At 46.1% G+C, this 20,989-nt stretch overlaps 1 protein-coding gene across 5 annotated transcripts in view; it reads right to left on the bottom strand.

Annotated features, from left to right (window-relative positions):
• The window catches only part of ZDHHC18 (zinc finger DHHC-type palmitoyltransferase 18), a 39,389-nt gene extending 20,292 nt beyond the window's left edge, over window positions 1-19,097 (bottom strand). For 2 of the 5 annotated variants that reach the window (XM_053267518.1, XM_053267517.1), the window contains exons 1-3: window positions 18,211-19,095; window positions 10,987-11,147; window positions 6,782-6,931 (exon numbers count right to left, since the gene is read on the bottom strand). In XM_053267518.1, coding sequence (XP_053123493.1) covers window positions 6,782-6,931; window positions 10,987-11,147; window positions 18,211-18,473 — 574 coding nt within the window. In that variant the 5' untranslated portion in view covers window positions 18,474-19,095. Of the gene's footprint in view, window positions 1-6,781; window positions 6,932-10,986; window positions 11,148-18,210 lie in introns of all 5 variants that reach the window. The other 3 variants (XM_053267514.1, XM_053267519.1, XM_053267520.1) reach the window with 3 other exon arrangements.
• Between the last annotated feature and the right edge of the window lie 1,892 nt (window positions 19,098-20,989).

Here is a 20,989-nt window from a genome sequence, read left to right as displayed (position 1 = left end):
TGCATGGTTGGGCAAGGTTCTGCCCCTTGAGGGGTGCATCTAAGGACTGCTAAATGGCACCCTGGATCCAGCCTCTCCAAATTGCTGGGACAGGTGGACACCCACCCCACTGGCTCTGCCCTGTGGGGCAGAGTCCTCAGTTGGGTACTCTAGTGGCATGCAGGGATCCTGGTCCCCCCCGCCCCCGGAAGGCTCTGATCTCACCACTGCCTGCTGCGTGGGACTCCCAGGCTGGTCCTGTTGCTCCCTCCTTGCCTCCATGTCCAGCTGCTCCTCTCCCTCAGAGTCCAATTGGCTCTGAGGGGGCCAGGTGGACTGTTGCTCTGGCGGCGGCAGCCTGCTCCTCGGAGACTGGGTTTCCCCTTCGACGCACTGGGAAGCTGGTGGAGTGTGTGTGTGTGAGGCAGCCTCCATGGACTCTCTCTCAGCCGACCTGTCTGGAGACCCTTCTGGGACTTGTGCTGGGGATGGCGGGCGGCCGTGTTCAAGAAGCCGGCGTCGCCTGTGCCTCCTCCTTTGCAGGGGGGGACCGGTGGCGATGCCCACGCCTGGGCTCCCTACACTCCTTTCCAGACTTGGTTTCTGGGGTCAGGGTAAGCCACTGTGGTCCACTGGCATCAGCAAGGCTCCCTGCTTCCGCTGCCGTCATTGCAGCGTGGTCCCTGCTCTCCTGCGCCCTGGGTGGGAATTGCCATTGGCAGGCGATTCCCTCCCTGAAGGCCAGCCCACTGAGTGCTTTTTTTGCGGACATCAGCCAGCGGGAGTGACAAAGCGGGAGGGCAGTGAGGAAAAAGAAACCCAGACGGGAGAGGCAGAGAAGGGGTAGGATGAGAGTGAGAGAAAATAACGATGAGAAAAAGTCATTTTTTTTTAGCTACGGTAACAGAGGGAGACAAATGGGGAGCAGAGTAAGCACAAGACAAAAGCGGGGACAGCTCAGGTGAAACGGAAAAGATCGGAGGATGAGATATAAGGGGAAGAAAAGGAAAGTGAAACCAGAATACGAGGAAGAAGCGATCTAAGGCGAGTATGACTCTCTGGAGCAGAGGCAGGAAGTAAACTGAGAGGATCCACCCACAGGCGTTGGGTTAAAGGAACTTCAATTAGTCTTACTTCCTGCCTCCTGGAGCACGTGGAGGGACATAATCCCACGTTGGTTGACCTCCGACACCAGCGGAGAAAGTTAACTTGGGCTGGAAAATCAAAGGGTGAGAGAAGAGACAGGTGAGTCAATGCTGTGTCAACCTCTCCAGTGGATGTATTTTTTGCTGATACTCAGAGCCGTCTTCCACAATGATGCTCCCCATTAAGAAAAGTCTGGTGAAGTGGTAGGCAAGTGTTCACCTGATGAGTTCCAGCTAGCATTTTATACATGCATCTGGCAAACCTCCTGCTCTTAGGACTGAGGAGGGCCTAGAGCTCAACAGCAGAGTACATGTTTTACATGTAGAAGGTCCCTGGTTCAATCCCTGGCATGGAAATACCTGTATGAGACCCTGGACAGCTGCTGCCAGTCAGTGTAGACCAGGGCTGCAGCCCCCCTGCAACTGTTGGGCTACAACTCCCATCATCACTGACTATTGGCCACTCAGCTGGGGCTGATGGGAGCTGTAGTCCAAAAACAGCTGGAGAGCTGAAGTTGAGCAGCTCTGGTGTGGACAGTACTGAGCTAAATGGACCAATGGTCTGACTCAGTACGAGACATTTTCCTATGTAATCTAGATAAGGACTATAATAAAGGAAAAGGAACTTGAGAGCAGGGCTTCTGATCTAATTAATGACATTCACTCAATTAAAGAAATCTGCATCAACTCATCGTACGAGTTTTAATAAATGCATCCTGAATACATTTCCCATGGTGGCCAGCCAGAAGACCAGAACCAGAGAGGAAGGGTCACCAACTGATCAATGAATAAAATAACATAACATAAAACAGTGGCATAACATAAAATAACACTTCTGAAAAAGGGGGAAGCACCCTTCCCTTGTTTTTAAATGATGCATGAATATGTCACAAAAGGCATCATTTCCAAAGAGGCATTCCCTCCTGAGTGAGAGAAAAGAAGGAATATTTCTTCTAAAGCAGCACCTCACATGCATGGATGTTTAAGTATTTACTTTTAAAATAGACAATTAAAAAAAAAAAAAAGCTTTTCTGCCCAGTTAATCAGCTTAAGAGGTACCAGCTTAATTGTCTTGTTTACATCAGTTAACCCAGAGGTTCCCAAGCTTTTTTTTTTTTACAGGTGTGCCCCTTCTTTTGCAAATCTTCAGCTCAGGTACCTCATAGAGATTGTGTGTGTGTGTGTGTGTGTGTGTGTGTATATACATACTCACATATATGCACAACTTTAAATGTTACAGTTATGAGACAGGCTATTCCAGTCACTGGTTTACATCCAGAAGTTACTTATGAGTACTCCCACTGAAATTAATGAGACAAGCTTAATTGTCCTACTAATTTCAAATACTAATTTTCTGAAGCCTGTCGATCAGGCTGAGAGGAGGGGTATGCAAAGTCCAGCATGTAGCCACCCTGTCAGAAGCAGAGGGGGGGGGCCTTCACCCTCCCCACTCCTCTTCTGAAGTGGACATAACACTGAGGATGTGTTCAATTTATACTGGCGATCTTAAGATAGGGAACAAATACTGCGGCTGCAGTGGATGGGGGTGGGGGGCAGAAGGGTTTTGACTCACTCCTAGGATGATGATGATGATTTATTCGATTTCTATACCGCCCTTCCAAAAATGGCTCAGGGCGGTTTACACAGAGAAATAATAAATAAATAAGATGGATCCCTGTCCCCAAAGGGCTCACAATCTAAAGGAAACATAAGCTAGACACCAGCAACAGTCACTGGAGGTATTGTGCTGGGGCTGAATAGGGCCAGTTACTCTCCCCCTGCTAAATTCTCTTTAGAATCACCACGTTAAAAGGTGTCTCTTTGCCAGGTTAGCAGGGGTCCCTTCAAAACCCTTTGGGGAACTAGTACCCCCTGCTGGGAACTCATGGGTTAACCTAATTAATTAATTAATCAGCTAAACGTTGGCTCCTACTGATTAATAGATATTTTTGGAACAAAAAAAGAAAAAAAGAAATCTCCTCAAGTAGACTGACCAGTGACCCTAGACCAGTTGATAGTACAGACCGGGGGTGGGCGGGTGTCAAACTGTGGACCTTCAGCTGTTTTTGCCCTACAACTCTCATAATCCCTAGCCAGGATTATGACTCCCCATCATTCCCAGTCATTCCCATCATTCCCAGCCACTGTGACTGGGAATGATGGGAGTTGTAGGCTGACAACAGCTGGAGGGCTGCAGTTTGACAGCCTGATATAGAGTTTTTAAAAATGTATTATTTTTCTCAATACACTTTTTACATATATAAAATTCATACAATAGCCACTATAGGTGAGGGCAGTAGGCAGAAAGAGAGCTACGGGTCAGGGCTTGCCAAATCCTAGGTGCCAGGGAGTCACAGCACCTAGAAATATAGCCATGGTGGCCCCAGACTAGGATATTCAGAGGTAGAATTACTTAACAAAAATCTTTATTTGTTCTAGGCATCCTTCTAAGTATGCTAAAGAGGATAAGGAGGAGCCCATTTACTCCCCACCCCCCCAATGTCCTCCACAAAATCCCTCTTATCTCCTCTAGGATAAGAAGAGACAGCATATCTAGGGGTATGGACACGTCTTCAGCACTTAGGAAAGAGAGACAAAGCCATGTACAAAGCAGGCATGACCCTGTCTCCAACTATTAAAAAATCCCATTCAGCTGTCAGCTATTTTCCAAGCCTTCGGCAAATGAATTAGTCCCAGTTTCCTCCACAACCATTAAGGCTAAAAACTTGTTCTCATTTCAAAGTCAGCATTTTTGCTTGATCTACCCCAGGGGTTCTCAACATCTTGGTCCCCAGACGTTGCTGGACTACAACTCCCACCACGCCCAGCCCCAACAGCTGAGTGGCTTTTCTATTTGGATCTACCCTGTTCTATTATAAAGTATATTCCTTTGTACTGCAGTGCAGTCACAGCCATGCATGTTACAAAACTCTAGAACAAGTAACCTTACTTGTATGAGAAGTATTCTTGTCATGTGTTCTCTCTTCTGGACCCTACCCACCTCCACCACCATACTGTCTCCTCAAGTTATGCAGACTTAAGCAATACTGTGGCAGAATGCTAAGGGAGAAAAGGACTTCCTTCCTCAAGGACCTGAATACCTCATCTCATTTCTTCCTGAAACTCCTCTGGCAGGCTGCCAGCAGTGCCCTCCGTGGTAACTTCAGAACATAACAACAGCCCTGCTGGATCAGACTCAAGGCCTATCTAGTCCAGCAGCCTGTTTCTCACAGTGGCCCACTAGATGCCTCTAAGAAGCCCACAGGCAAGAGGTGAGGGCATGCCCTCTCTCCTGCTGTTGCTCCCCTGCAACTGGGATTGAGAGGCATCTTGCCTCGGAGCCTGGAGGTAGCCTACAGCCATCAGGACCAGCAGCTTTTGACAGTTTTGTTGTCCATTAAACTGTCTACTCCCCTTTTTAAAGCCACCCAAGCTCACATCACCACATCCCGTGGCACAGAATTCCATCATGCACTGTGTGGAAAAGTACTTCCTTTTGTTGGTCTTAAATTTCCTGGCCTTCCGTTTTATGGGATGACCCCTGGTTCTAGTATTGTGAGAGGGGGGGATTTCTCTCTGTCCATCATCTTGAATTAACACTCTATAATCTGAGTCAGTAATTGCATGTGCTCTTCACTCTCTCCTGCATGACTACACATGGAATTGGCTTGGAAAATAAAACCATATTCAGACTAGATGCTTAAAAGTTGACTCATTAGAAGTCTCTTTCACCAAGGCTCCAACATCCTGCCCTAACATCTCCCAGACAGCAAAGGACACAGTTCAAACATCCAGGACTCCTACTTCAAGAAGCAGATTGTTTCCACCAAGACCACCCCCTCACTCTAAAGCACTACACATCCTGGAGACAATTTGTTTATTTCTTTACATTTATATCCTGCTCTTCCTCCAAGGAGCCCAGAGCAGTGTGCATGGTTATGTTTGTCCTCACAACAACCCTGTGAGGTAGGTTAGGCTGAGAGATAAGTGACTAGCCCAGAGGCACCCAGTTAGTGGTTTGTGCATATCTCACACTTTTGTCCACATGTTGATATGTTCTTTAATGTCTGCTCCAATCTAGTAGATTGTACAGGAAAATGTCACCATTACAAACAATGCAAGAATAGGAGGGGTTTGGGGCTAATATCTCCTTCAAGTGGAAACATTTTTGCCTGCCTCTCAGACTTTCTATTCAGCAACTTTTAATCACCTTCCACATTTGCCTCTGAAGTCATTTATTGCATTCAACCAAAGACCATTAGAATCAAGATACTAATAAGGAACCCCTGCTGGTAGATATGGCAAAGCCATGGCTAAAATATTATATGGCTCAAAGCGTGAAGCATTATTCTGAGCTGAAGAGCCTCCAGAATAATTTCCCAAGTTTATAGTCCCTAATGCCAAGGACTCCGGCTGCACTTCTTACAGTAGGGGTTGTTTGCCCATCTACTGTTTTCAGGATTCCCAGGTCCACATTTCTATTTGGGGCAAGATTTTGAGATGGCAGGATTCCACTCGTCAAAAAAGCGGGGTTTTTTTAGAACCTGGAAAAGGTGACTGGGCACAACAGTATTGAGGCCCAATACTAGCATGTTCCCTGACCCCCAGAAAAGCTAATTCTGGGGAGTCTTAAGTTGAACATCCATCAAGGCAGTTCACATGATTATAGTTAGGGTAGGACAAGTGTCCTGTCCTAGTTCGGGAGCTGTGCATGCTCCTATTCAGTGATCATGTGCAAGGGAAAAAGCAAGGTCCAAGGGGGAGGAAGTGATCTCTGGGAGAGAGGAGCTGGGTCGGTCAGCACCCTTACCTTATACCCAGTGCTTTTATTATTGTTGTTGTTGTTGTTGATGTTTATTTACGATCTTAGATCAAACATCAATATACACAGAATATACACAGTAAAAAGAGAAAACAATAATGGAAACAAAGTCTAAAATGTCATCAAATATATAAAATCAGGAATCTTTGACAGTAACCGATTGCTGTGCTCTAGCTTCTCTTAGTTTGGTCAGTGTATAACAAAATTTAGCAACCACCAGGGATATTGTTGGGTCCCTGTCTTCTAATAAGCATATAAGAATTGTCTCCACTGAGTGGCTTTGGAGATCTTTCAGATACTGAGATAAAAATAAATCTCTTTCATCAGTATAAAGTGGACAATGTAACAGTGAATGCATCAATGTTTCGGGAGCAGCTCCGCAAAGGCATAGTCTCTCCTCATAGGGTTTTCTCTCAAATTTGAGAGAAATTTGCTTTACAACGGTAGGAGGAATCACGATCTGATCCAGCTCCTCTCTCCCAGACAATCACTTCTCCCCGCTCTGACCTTGCTGTTTCCCTCACACATGATCACAAAACAGGAGTGTGCACAGCTCCCAAACTAGGCCTACCCTAATTATAAGCATGTGAACTGCATGACTATCTGTTTTGTGAACAGGATGCTGATACAAACAAAAGGGCAATTTTGTACTCTCTTCCCCATATACCCAGAGGCCATAATGCACAGATGAATGACTGGCAAGAGGAAGGTACCCTGTCTGCAGTTCAAGTCTCTGCCTTCAAATTTCAGGCTGCCTTCAGATAAAGGAGAAAGATTATGGAAAACCTGAACCTAAACCCCTAATTGCCTGTAGGAAATCTCACCTTGAACTTACCTACACAGTTGTCACAGACACTGCAGTGGGAGGTCCTGGGAGGACGGAACATTTTGCACGTGTAGCAGTATTTCAACTTCACCATGTACTTGTTTATAACAATTTCCATAGTGCGGGGAGGCGGCCGATAGGTGGAGGTGCCCAGACTGTCTGTGAAGGCAAGAACATCCACACGTTAAGCTCTTCCGGGGTGAATGGCAGACCTGGATGTAACGTGACAATCTTGTCACTAAGTCCCTGCCTTAGGACACACTGACCCACTTAGAAATTCTGTGGAGCAGAAGTCTTTTTGCAGAGCTTCTTTTATATAGACACACACACACCCCTCATGCTGAATGTTTGAAAGTTGTAAAACTTGGTGTTCAGGATTAAGGCCCTGACAAAGTGAGAGAAGCATATCCTTACCCAGGTGATGGGAGACATCGGCACCAAGGAGGCCCTTCAAGGTGCCCCTGAGCTTAGCTGGCCTCTTAAAAGCCTGCCACCAGGGTGCCTTTTTAGGGCAGAGTAGGTCAGCACCGGTGTTTCTTCTAAGGCGTGTGCGCTCACACTTTTTTTTAATATCCGCTCAGTTGATTTTGGATCCCGCTCAGGTTTAATCATGAAGGTCCCACTCTGAATATACGTGTGCACACACTGCCTTGATACTGCCGCCCAGAAGAAAACTCATTCCGCACACATATGAAAAAAATCAGAGAGAACACTGGTCAGCACTGGAGAAGGAAGCAAAGTCTACAGCAGTGTTCTCTGTAACAAGGATTTCCAGGTGTTGGTTACAACTCCAGTCATCCCCAGCTGCAATATCCTTTGCCTGAGGATTACGGGAGTTGTACAACATCTGGGAATCCTTGTTACAGGAAATGCTGGCCCACAGAAACAGGTGGAGCTCCTGGAAAGGTGTCTGGCCAATGAGGAGAGACCTGGAAGAAATGGGTGTCTGACAACCACCTCCTCTCCAGAACTGAAGCAATGGGATGGGGACAGAGTGGGGAGAAGACTGAGCTGTCAGCGAAGTCTGGCCGGGCAGAGTAGTAACTCACCTAACACTCGCTTACGAAAAACAGCTCAGGGCGGGGAAAGCTTCATGATTCAGCTGACCTCAAAACAGAAGGTGTACCTTGCCCACTGACCTTTGACCATTGCCCTTGCTAGTGCTCATACACCTTCAGAAAAATGAACAGGAAGCCTAACCTTCAGCAGCATCTCTCCAAGACACAAGGATTGGTGGCAAGCTGTTGTCTCCAGTCTTTATGCCCTCTTCTGCTACAAGCCTGGCTGCAGATATGTGATACAACAAGCACCACACTGCATGCCTGAGGCTGTGGAATTGTGTTTTGTGTGTAACTTCAGGAGGGCCAGAAGGTAGATTATGAGCTGCTGGCCTTCCGAAGAGTCATAGCTCAGTGAGAGAGCGCCAGCTTTGCATGTTGAAGGTCTCTGATTCATGTCCCAGTATCACCAGGCAGCAGGTGCTGGGAAAGTCGCTGCTTAGGGCCCTGGTGAGCCACTGCCAGTCAGAGCAGACAAAGCTGGGCTAGATGGCTACAGCTTCATAGATCAGCTTCTGGTAGACCACCTAGTGTGTGCTCGTCACTGGTATTCTTGGGAAATGCACTGGACTCGGAAGGCCTGCAAGTCTCGTCTGATGTCCTTAAGCAAGGAGTGCACATTCGGGATAACTTAACAGAAATTTACGCCTTATCTACTAAGAGATCCTGAGTATGCATTTCTTGCTTTGCCAGTTTTAAAGATAGTAGAATCGCTTTGGGCCACAAGTGTATTTTGAAAAAAGCAGACCAGACAAAACAGAAGTCTGCCCACCTCTGCTGCATGGTCCCTGGGAACCAGCAAAGTATCAAGGGCCCAAAATATTTAGGGTTTTTTGTGGATTGTGCACAAACATAAGCATCACCATCAGGTTTCCTGAGAATTCGTTCACTACTTAAGCAGAGCTCTTTTATGTTTTTTCTGATTTATTTAACGGGGTTTTTATTTCATCTCCTCCTGGGTGGAGGAGATGGGTTACAATATGAAGGGTGGGTTATAATATAAAACCACCACTTCCCACATACAAAATGTACAAGTACACAGTGTTCAACACCTTTCAGCTCAAAGCCCAACAAAAGCATAATTCAATTTCAATACTTTAAACTGCACTATTTTTTTTAAAAAGCATTCCAGTTATAACACTCCAACAGCTTCAATGTTTGTCTACTCCTAGCACTTCCAACTTGCTCTTTAGGAATCCACCTAATCTAGCAGAACTCCACAGGACACCCACTCACTTCCTTATCTTTCTCTCACCTGAATCTCCAAAATATGTTCCCTTTTTGAAAGACACTAGGAAAAAAATTAGCAATCCACACTCTTAATCCAGATTTTACAAAGTTACTCTCATAATGAACCATTTTGTATAAGTGTCCTCTCATAACTAGCATTTTTAACCCAGGCAAATTCAAGAAGCACAGCATGATTAGGAAGATCAGGTGCACACAGAAAACCCAAATGGCAACCAAATTACACATTATATGGGAGATCTGTGATTTGATTTGCTGAAATTTCTACATTTGCTTTAAAGCACAGATTGCTTTAAAGCAGAGCATTTCAGAAACACTAAGCACCTTATGAAATAGTTTCTTTTAGAACTATAAGTGAAATTTTTAAGGCATTTGATATAATATTTTAGGTGCCTTCTAATCCTTCAAAATGGTTTTTAATAACTGTGTAAGACTACTTATTAGGTCTTACATTCCTATATATAATAAGCATATACAATTATCAAATCCTCTTGCCTACTTCAGATTCCTCCATCTTCTACAGCATGTGAAAAAAACCCCGATCTATGTTTGGAAATACAGACACCAAATCAAGAAGAAACCAATACATTAAAGAGTAGAGAAACTGTTTCAATCCGTTCTGTTCTCTACAGTCCATGGAGACATAAATCAAGTTCAGAATCAGAAGCTCCTGATCTTTCAGAAGCCAATTCTGATTAGAGAAAAACTTGAGATTGTAGTGTTTTCAAGGCTATAGTATTTCATCATTTTGTTTTTTTGTTTTTTAAAGTTCCCTACCTGGTCACCTTGAGGAAATACCTACTCACTAGAGGCAAACAAGTGATTATTTACAACCCTGAGTTATAGACACATTTCTAGGGAATATTTGCTTCCTGCGCTCTGACAAGAGACAGATATTTAACTAGCTTTGTGAAAGATAATCTGGTCAGTCCTTTCTTCTGGATGGAGAGCCAGCATTAAATCTTTTGCTCATTTGGGGACCAAGGCAGAAGTGACCTTGGGTCATTTGGGGACCAAGGTACTTATCAAGACTAAATCGAAATTCAGCACACCAACTGAACCAGACGTTGTTCCAACCCATAGAGGGTTGAAACAATACTTGAACAAAGAAACAGATCTCTCTTCCTGGTTAATTCATATTCCCTCTCCCCTTGACAGAACCCAGTACTGCCATAACTGCAAGGCAAAAGGTGCCTCATGCTCTACTTCTGGAAGCCACAGTAAGAACAGCTGTGTGGCAAGGAAACAGAACCAAGTTATCCGATTGAGTCATCTGGGAAATTGTTCACCCTACTCATGAAAGATTAGGTACCAATGGTTAGCTGGGAACTCGCAATTCCATTTATTTGAAGAGAATACATGCTGAAAATTTGTCAACTACCACCACTTTCGAACCATTTTGCTACTGTGATTAATTCACACTCTCAAGTCCCAGATATTCTTGAGAAGCTGGCCATAAGCCCTTCCTCTGTATTCCTTGTGTCAAAGGAACATTAACTAGAGCCCAGTCTGGAAATCAAGAGCTCCATGCTGGGGAAGATACCTTGTGCCAAGTGAGCAATCAGGCGGCCACTGCTTTCTGCCACAATGCTGCTTTTGTACGGAAAGCCTCTAACCTTCCCTGTCTGCTACAGCATGTGGTAATTTGGCTCTGAAGTGGAGAGCACAGGGTGAGGAGACAGCAGACGCTACATCACAAGGAAGGGCCCTGCTGCTCAATGACATCATGGGTTTCCACGAGGATAAGTCTCTCCAGGGAAAAACTGACAGTCCTGCTGCCTTGCCTCCTTCCAAAGATGCCTCAGACTCAAGAAGTGAAGGTGTTCAAATGGCCTTGGATGCTATCAAAGAACTAGTTGCATTTTAAAATATTTTGCCATAGGAAAAGTGCGAAAACTAGAGGCTCACCTATCCATTTCTCCAGGTCTGCAGCTTCACTGGGGGTGGCTCTGGGCAGGATACCGGGGTCTCTGAAGCTGGTCTGCAGCAAGCAGCTGATGACAAAGAAGAACAAGATGCCAGCAATGACAGGAATGGCCAAGGTCAAGTTATGAGCCAAAAAGGGACAGCTGAAAAGAAAAACACAGTTGTGGCTTTTTAAAAACCAGGCCCTTGATCCACCTTACAAATTCATTCACAGCACAACTTGTGGTCATGGCATATTCCATGGGTAAATTCTTCCCTACTTTCCTAGGATCTAATTTTCCCTTATGTTATAGCTCCTACCAGAGCCAGAAGAGGAGGGGGAAGTTCACTGGGGTGAATCCTTGACTGTAATAGATCAAGGTAGGCTGCCACCATCCACTTTATTTTAATGTGGAACAAACCACCCTTTCCACACAAGATTCATTGGGGGTGGGGGGAGAGAGGTAAAGTGGCAAAACCCTCCCTAGAAGGGCTTTGCAGTCCTAAGCTTCCAAAGCCATGTGACTAAGGCAGACCCAAAATGAAGAGTGGCACATTTCAGCAACAAGGATTATTAGATTTTTTTAAAGGTATGCAGTAAGAACAATTGTCTTTTCATAAAGCAGATTGTAAGAGAGAGAATTTTCATTAACCAGGCAATTCAGATTCAAGCAATACAGTAAAGGAAAGTAACTTCCCGCACATGTCTAACTGAACTGGTAGGGATCTTCCTACTTTCTCCAGCCTCCTTGGCTGTGGCCTCCCATTTCCCCAGCAGCTTCTCAGACAGCTGCTTCCTCAGCACACTCCTGGGATAGAACAACTCAAGAAGAGGCTCTTTCTTCTTCTGTAGGTGGCTGTGAGTGTATTCCCCACCCAGTCCTCTACATTAGTCCTTCTGTTTTGATTTTCCCAGGCTTCCTCCCTTATTTGGAAAGGGTCACCCTCCCAGCAATTGCTCTAAGTGAGGCCTAGGCTTCCCTCAAAGCCTTCCCCACTACACCTTAAATTCGGAAATAAGCAAAACTACAAACTGGAGCTAGAGCATTTATCTGGGGGGCCTTGTCGGCCATCTAACACAACCCTGCTTGATGCAGGAAATCCCCAGCAGGGGGCTCTCCAGCCTCTACTTGAACACCTCCAGCAAGGATGGAGCCCACTTTCCATGCTTGGTAATTTCATTCCACTGTTAAGTTTCTTCTAATGTCAAACTGAAATCTGCCCTCCAGAAACTGAAGGTCAAGCCCATTCAGTCTGCTCCTGTCAAGTATTTAAAGAGTGCTATCATGTCCCGCTTCAATCTTCTCTTCACTAGGCTAAACATGCCCAGTTCCTTCAATCTTTCCTCCAGATCCAAACAGTCTGTTGCCCATCTCTGAACCTAATTCATTCTGAAGATGTTCTTCTTATCTCCTCACAAGCCCCTCCCAGCAGAACCGATTGCTGCATCCCACAATTCAAAGTGAAGACTTTCAGTCAAACAGCAAATGACCTGGTTTTGGTGTGTTTTTTTTACCAGTTGGTTTTGTCTTATAAGTGTGACCACCTTTGTCACTATTTCATTGACATAACACAGCCCATTTATGCTGGAAGACACAGTCAGTAAATTGGTTAGAGCAAGTTTAATTCTCCACAGCAATTTCACTTCTTGCTGTCGAAGCACAGCGATTTCCGCCTTGCTCTGCAACCCAAGATTAAGACTTCAGCAATCCAGTCCCCTCATCTCCACCAACCACTCAGAATTAGTCTTCTGCACAAAAGCCACCTTGCTGCAGGGAAGATCCAGGCTAGATCCATTTTAGAAAGCAGGAGCTTAGATCCAGAGGTCTTCACTACATTTACACACTTTTAGTGTTTTCATATCAAAGACCACATATGTATCCCCATGATAAGCAGGCACATCTGCGAGAGAGGGAAATTAATATGGAGAAACTCAGTGCCGAACATAAGAATTGTCAAGGGTAACGGGTGGGTGGCTGATCTGAGTAGAGAAGTGGGAACGAGCTGTGCATCGTGAGGGAAATTAATGCTATTTCTGTTCTGGGGGGAAACAGATTTGTAAGTGGGATCATTTGGCAGAAAGGCTGTGGAAGACACAGGGCAAGCGCAGATGCCAAGGCACTTTGTGACATTGGCACTAGCAGGGTTGTCAGCCGACCATGAAAAATGGCCTTGCCTGATCTTGTGTCTTTTAACGGCAGAGCTTGTCTCCTGAAAGGGCCCAGGGCTGTTTTCAAGGCTAATTTTAAATCATCCACATGTTGATTGTCTCATCTTTAGTTTACAGGCACAAACCAAGGTTGCTGCTACCTCAGATTCTCATTCCCAGCATTCTGGTTGTTCCAAGACCCGCTTCCTCCTTCTGCCACCTAATGGTGCAGCAGAGAAGTAACTTGCCTAGGGAGCAAGAAGTTGCTGGTTTGAATCCCCACTGGTATGGGAAACACCTATACTGGGCAGCAGCAATATAGGAAGATGCTGAAAGGCATCATCTCATACTGCGTGGGAGATGGCAATGGTCAACCCCTCCTACCAAAGACAACCACAGGGCTCTGTGGGCGCCAGGAGTCGTCACTGACTCGACAGCACGTTACCTTTACTTTACTTTTTATCTATCTCTTGATCGTGGTGGACAAAGATTACAGAAATGAAGCCAGTTTAGGGGTCCTCATATCAGCATTAACAACTTCTCTGAAGCAAAGTCAGAGAATATGATGCCAAGGCTGAAGGGATTTCAAGAAACTGTTTGTGCAAACAACTGAATTTAGATTATTTATCTCCTGCCTTTCCTTCAACATTATTGGAAGAAATCAAAATACTGTGGATGGATGAACAAGAAGCCAGTTCATGTCCAGAGAAAGATGACAGCTTTATAAAACAATCATAGTACTGGGCAGGATAACCTGGGGCTAGGACTACACCTGAAGTGCAGATGACATTCAATACAAAAATTTGCTGGTCAATGACCGAATAAACTTATCTATCTATCTATCTTCAATACAAAAGTCATCCGTGGATCTGCAGTAGTATAGACTCACCCTGATGACAACTCAGGCTGCGCTACTCTGCCACTGTCAGAAATAGCAAGCTCTGATCTCTACGGCCGAACTGCTAAAAATCCAAGATTAAATAACCCCCAAAGGCAAGCTGAGCTGGACACGCAAGCAGAGGCTTTAGACAAGCCCAGTGCTCTGGAAAACACAGCCCTTTACATAAGGAAAATGCCAGACACTCTCTCCTGCCCGCCCCACTCTGCAAAAGGATTTTACTATTATAAGCACTGATAATCACACAGGCTCCAACACATACATGCAACTGCCCAAATACTTCCTGATACCCACCCAAGAGAGGATTAAAAGGAATCTGATGCATCCCTCAGTTCAGTTGTGAAATCACACCAGATCAACACCAAGTCATCTGCTATGGATGCCCCCTGAATTTTCTTTTGAGCAAGGACAGAAGGACATGCAATAAGCCTTTTACATTCATCCGTGAACACCCATACCCACAATTCATCCCTAAGTGCTAATCCCAGTAGGCAGATGCAGTCCACCAGTCAGACAGTGAATTTAAAATGAAAGATCTGACTCTTAAGTGGGGCTTTAATATGGGAGCCAAACACGTTTCTTGAAGGTATTTCAACCTTTCCAATTAGGCACCTGGTTGGCAGTAACCTTAGAAATGTGATGCATGCAGGATGTTGTCCCATTTCTGGCTAAAAGCTGGTTAAAAGCCTCACAGGACTCTGAGATGCATGTTACATAGAAATTCAGAGCCATTTCTCATGATATGGAAGTCACCACCCTGGTAATCCCTATTGAAGAGTGGTCTATAGATTGACATACATACATACATATAAAATATGGATTAGAAAATGTCTGTGCATGGTAGCTAAATGGCTCCCACACTGTTGCCAAGCAATCCTGGCAGCACAGGAGACAAACCATTCAGTACAAATGCCAGCAGGTACATCCTAAACAGCTGCAGCATGGAACAGCAGTGGTTTCAAGCAGCCTCCATACAGTAGTCCCAGTTCTACCTGTTTCCACAAGGCTAAATATACACACCTGACTCACACCTCTCAGTATGTACAGAGTATCCTTTCATCACAAAATATCACATCCAGCCCACATGAACATCTAGGAACATGGCTTCCAGGCAGCTCTCTGTTTAAAAGGTATCCATTTATAACAGGCATTTAGGAATGAAAAGCTTGAAGACAGATGGACAGATAGATACCACCACAGAAGCCTGCGCTCCTATCTAGATTTTGGAGGCAATGGCCTCTCACAAGATCCCAGTCAAAGCTAGCTGCTTGAATGCTGACATCATTTGTCTCAAGATAGCAACTCTCAGTCGTTGCAAACTCAGATTCCTTGATACAGTCAAGAGGCAAATCAGCTTTTTCCGCCTCATCATCTCATGATATCTAATGGCACTTGGTACAAGTGGGTATTTCAGTTGCACCACAGGCTGTAAGGGATGAGAACCCGAGAGCCTCTCACAATTATAACTCACAATGGCAGCCCACTTTTTAATGTAGTATTTTGAAGAGTTCACGGACCCCAAGAATGAGAAGGTATTTGAGAGAGCGTCTTCTTCGCTATGTGCCCCACCGCCCATTGAGGTCACTTGAGGAGGTCCGTCTCCAGTTGCCGCCAACTCGTTTGGTGGCTACACAGAGACGGGCCTTCTCAGCTGCTGCCCCAAGATGGTGGAATGTGCTCCCTACTAAGATACGAGCCTCCCCATCTCTGGCAATTTTTAAGAAACTTCTGAAAACACATCTCTTCAACCAAGCTTTCTTAGCTTTTTAAAACTTTTTAAATTGTTTGGCTATTTAATTGGTGTTTTATGATGTTTTAATTGTTAATTATTTTATGCAGTTTTACAATTTCTGTTTTAATTGTTAATTGATTTTAATGGTGTTTTAATGTAAACCACCCTGAGCCTTTTTGGAAGGGTGGTATAAATTTTTTTAATAAATAAATAAATAAAATAGGATGTCCTCTGTCTCAAAGGGAAGAGGGGGACACCATGATGCTCGGAACCTATTACTGAGGTGAAGCTTTAGGACTCCTGATGGAATGCCTTTGCCAGGGACATTTGGCTGGAGCCTGTGGAACACCAGGCAACCGGGGACAGGGAGAGACAAGTAGAGTCAAGAAAGCCATTTCTGTGGATGCAAAAGAGTGCTTGAATAATAATGTGCTCCTAGCCTGAGCAACGATGGGGTTATGATGAAGGTTCAACTTCATGACCCCCTTGCTGCTCAGACTGGGAGTACATTATTGATCAAGCACTCTTCCTTATCAGAAGAGATGAGCTCTTTCACAACCACAGAAATGGCTTCCTCAGCTTCAATGGTCTCATCTACAAGTCCTAATCCTGGGGTGTGCAACCATGTGTGTGTAGTAGGAGAAAGAGAAACACAAGATAGGAATTCTAGCGTCAAGCTAGACCCAAGAAGTCCGGCATTCCTGCTTCCAAAGGGACCACAAGCATAAAGGCAACTGCCCCTCCCCTATTGATTTTCCCCAGGATGTTATATTCAAAGCAGGTCTGTAGCCTCTAAATATGGAAATTTGATTTCAGTTATTATGGTTCGCTAATATTAGCTCTACCTTCAAAATCTTAAACAAAAAGTCACTTTTGGGGGGGCAGAGAGAGGCTAGACTGCCAACATGGGGAAAGCCAGTTGTGTGACAATGGATAGTGTTCAATTAATACTCAGGTTCAAGCCCCTGCTCAGCCATCACACAGCCTTGTGTAGTGGCTAGAGTGCTGGACTAGGACCGGGGAGACCTGAGTTCGAATCCCCATTCAGCCATGAAACTAGCTGGGTGACTCTGGGCCAGTCACTTCTCTCTCAGTCTAACCTACTTCACAAGGTTGTTGTGAGGAGAAACCTAAGTATGTAGTACACCACTCTGGGCTCCTTGGAAGAACAGGATATAAAATGTAAAAATAAATAAATAACTCGCAAGGTTGACATGAAAATAAATGGCAGGGGAACCTACCCTGAGCTCATAGAAGGGAAAGTTTTAGAGAAGTGTTGCCAAGAAAGAACTTGCACTATGTGTTTTGGGGAGCTCAATATCCGGAAGAGCAGGGACCTTTTGGTACAGCCCCAACTGGGGAATTCCTTCCCCCTCAGTATCTCCTCCCTTCCTTTTCAAAGAGTGTCTTTGAGGAACTTTTTCTGTATGATTTTATCTAACACATTTAGCGTTCCAACACAGGGACATTAAAAAAAATGGCTATGCATGCTTGTCTTTTCATTTGCAATGAAACATGCGCACACATGTGCAAGCAAATAAAATGTCTCATGGCACCATAAGAAGTAACAGGTTTATTGTAAACATAAGAAAGGTTATGCCAGATCAGGCCAAAGCCTATCTTGTGCAGCAGACCATTTCCCCCAGTGACCCACCAAACGCCTTGGGGAAGTCCACTGCAGGAGATGAAGGCATGCCCCCTCTCCTGCTGCTGCTCCCCTATAACTAGTATTCGGAAACATCCTGCCTCTGAAGGTAGCATATAGCCATCAAGACCAGCAGCTTTTGACAGATTTGTTTTTCTCCACGAAACTGTCTAATCCCCCTTTAAAGCTCTTTAAGCTAATGGCCATCCCCACATCTTGTGGCACTGAGTTGCACAGGTTCAGTAGGCACAGTGTGAAGAAGCACTTCCTTTGGTCCATCATAAACCTCCTGCCGGACCAGTCTGCATCACTGCTAGTAGTGTGTTGTGAGAAAGCGGGGGAAGGCGCTTTCCTCTCTGCACCGGGCCTGCTCTCCTCAGCTTCAACCATGCTCCCCCCACCCACTTAGTCCCCTTTCCCCTCAACTAGCGAGACTTCCCTCCGAAGTACGGAGCCCCCCACTCCAGACAGAGCCCCCCACGGTGCGCAGCCACGACTGGGGCGGGCTGGAGTGCAAGGGAGCTCCTGTCCGCGCTTAATTCAGCCCACCCTCTTCCAGGGCCCGTTTTTGAGACCGGGAGCCCTTCGGCTGCTCGGTGCGCCCTTTGCAGCCGGGCAGGAGGACGGAGGAGCAGCAGGAGGAGGCGGCGGCTCCTTTCAGCAGCTCCACCACCACCGCGACGAGTCCTCCTCCCAAGAGCCCCGAGAAGGTCCGAGGCGGAAAGAGCGCGCGGCGAGGCCGGGGAGGGTCTCTCCTCCCTGCCCGGAGTCCGGCGGGGGGCTGCGCGGCTCTCGCGACTCACTCGAAGGCGAAGAAGAGGCCGCTGGTGACCACGATGAGGCCGAGCGTGAGGAGGAAGACGCCGCTGTGCCGCGCCAGCATCAGGCGGCCGCCGCAGTAGAAGCGGTTCCGCCCGGGGAAGACCTCCCATTTGCGGCGGGGCCGGGGCGCCGGAGTCGGGGCGGCTGCTGCTGCTGCTGCTGCCGAGGCTACGGCCGCCGGCTCCGAGGAAGGCGGCGCAGCCGGCGTGCCCGGCGGGATTTGCCGATACTCGCATTCCTTCATGGCGGCGATGGCGGCGGCTCGCCTCCCCCGTCCAGACCCCACCGAGCGGTGGTGGTGGTGGCGGCGGCGGCGGCCTCTGGCAACGCCAGGACCGCCCGGCAGGGAGGGAGAGAGGGAGGGAGCGAGCAGCGGCCCCGCCGGCGGATGAGGAGGGGAGGAGACCAGCCGGCGCCGGCACACACCCCCGCCCGCCAGGGGCCGAGGCCTCCCGCCGCAGCGCCTCCCTCAGCCGGGCAGGCCGGGAGTCCGCATTGCAGCCGCCGGGCTTGGCTCGGCGGCGCCCGCCAATTCCCCTGTCGGTCAGCGCCTCCCGAGTCCTGCTCCCCGGTGGCCGACGGACAACTTCCTCTCTCTCTGGCGCGGAAGGAGTCGGACTTTTGACTTGCCGAGGAAGTTTTCAGAGAGCTGCTTCGGGTTGCAAGCTTTCTCAAAACGCCGCTGTCCTTTTGGCGAGGTTCTGCCCCCCTTCTCACAAGCATGCGCAGCAGAGTGCTTTCCCGTGGGTCAAGGGAGGGGTTGTAAGGGAGGCCCAAAGCGTTGGGAGGGACACGAGGCAGAAAGTCCGAACGTCAGCCTCTCTTCACACGTGCTGCGTGCATAACCCCTGCTGCTAACTGAGCAAAGAGGCACCTTGTTAGTGGTGATTGATTTCGTTTAGCAGAGGGAAAGCAACTGGCCTTATCCATCCCCAGCACAGCATCCCTCTATTGGCTGTTGCTGGTGTCTATCTTGTGTTTTTGTTTTTAAGATTGTGTGCCCTTTGGGGACAAGGAACCATTTTATGTGTATGTATGTAAACTGCTTTGGGAACTTTTGTTGAAAAGCGGTAAATAGTCATCATATTTGTTACTCAATATATATAATAGGCCAGTGTGAGTCATACAGACTCTACCTAAACAATTATTTAGAAAAAGGACAGGCTAGAAGTGCAGGCCATCATGTGGCACAACAAGTATTTGGCGCATCTGCAGAGGGGCCACTCTCGGCTTGCCCCCATTGTATTTGTCTGAGAAGGCAAGTAGCATCAGAACTGGTTCGTTTCTGGCCATACAGGTGAAACTCGGAAAAATAGAATATTGTGCAAAAGTCCATTAATTTCAGTAATGCAAATTAAAAGGTGAAACTGATATATGAGACAGACGCATTACATGCAAAGCGAGATAAATCAAGCCTTAATTTGTTATAATTGTGATGATCATGGCGTACAGCTCATGAAAACCCCAAATCCACAATCTCAGAAAATTAGAATATTACATGCAACCAAGAAGACAAGGATTGAAGAATAGAACAATATTGGACCTCTGAAAAGTATACAGTGTACTGTGCTTGTCTGGCCAGTAAACTCGCCTGACCTGACCCCACAGAGAATCTATGGGGCATTGCCAAGAGAAGGATGAGAGACATGAGAACAAACAATGCAGAATTGCTGAAGGCTGCTAATGAAGCATCCTGGTCTTCCATAACACCTCAGCAGTGCCACAGGCTGATAGCATCCATGCCACGCCGCATTGAGGCAGTAATTGCTGCAAAAGGGGCCCAAACCAAGTACTGAATACATATGCATGCTTATACTTTTCAGAGGTCCGATATTGTTCTATTCTACAATCCTTGTCTTCTTGGTTCCATGTAATATTCTAATTTTCTGAGATTGTGGATTTGGGGTTTTCATGAGCTGTACGCCATGATCATCACAATTATAACAAATTAAGGCTTGACTTATCTCGCTTTGCATGTAATGCGTCTGTCTCATATATCAGCTTCACCTTTTAATTTGCATTACTGAAATTAATGGACTTTTGCACGATATTCTAATTTTCCGAGTTTCACTTGTACATTTCTGGCGAGTGACAGCCTATTGAAGCTGTAGTTCTTGCCATCTGTGGCCTATCAAAATTCTCCTACACACCACTATAATCTTTTAGGAAATGTTCACACATGAGCTCCCCACCCCCACCCTTAAACCAGTTTCTACTTGAAATTTTCATTGGCCAGAAAGCAAACATTCATAGTGGTGTGCATAAGTAAGATTCACATTCAAATCTCACTTTCATCCCCATGGCAAACCCTCGAGACCACCTAATCGGGATTCATTACTCCATCACCCCCTAGAATATTTAGTCAAAGAAACAAAAAGCTAATTTGCATTTATCCGTATTCTGCAGATTGTTACTATCTAATTCATACATCTCTTGAATTCTTTTTGTTTTGTATAGCTTTCATGGTAGAATCATGCTTTGGTTGTAGCTAACTGAGCAAAAATAGCACCTTTCAAAATGGTGATTCTCTTATATTTAGCAGGGGGAGAGCAACTGGCTCTATCTAGCCCCAGCACAACATCCCACCAGTGGCTGCTACTGGTGTCTACTTTGTTTCTTTTTATTTTATTTATTTATTTATTTATTACATTTTATATCCCGCTCTTCCTCCAAGGAGCCCAGAGCGATGTACTACATACTTGAGTTTCTCCTCACAACAACCCTGTGAAGTAGGTTAGGCTGAGAGAGAAGTGACTGGCC

The sequence above is a fragment of the Hemicordylus capensis genome, chromosome 7 (genome assembly GCF_027244095.1).
Source record: "Hemicordylus capensis ecotype Gifberg chromosome 7, rHemCap1.1.pri, whole genome shotgun sequence".
Taxonomy (NCBI): Eukaryota; Metazoa; Chordata; class Lepidosauria; order Squamata; family Cordylidae; genus Hemicordylus; species Hemicordylus capensis.
The sequence above is the reverse complement of the archived record's forward strand: the minus strand, read 5'-3'. Positions and strand labels throughout refer to the sequence as shown.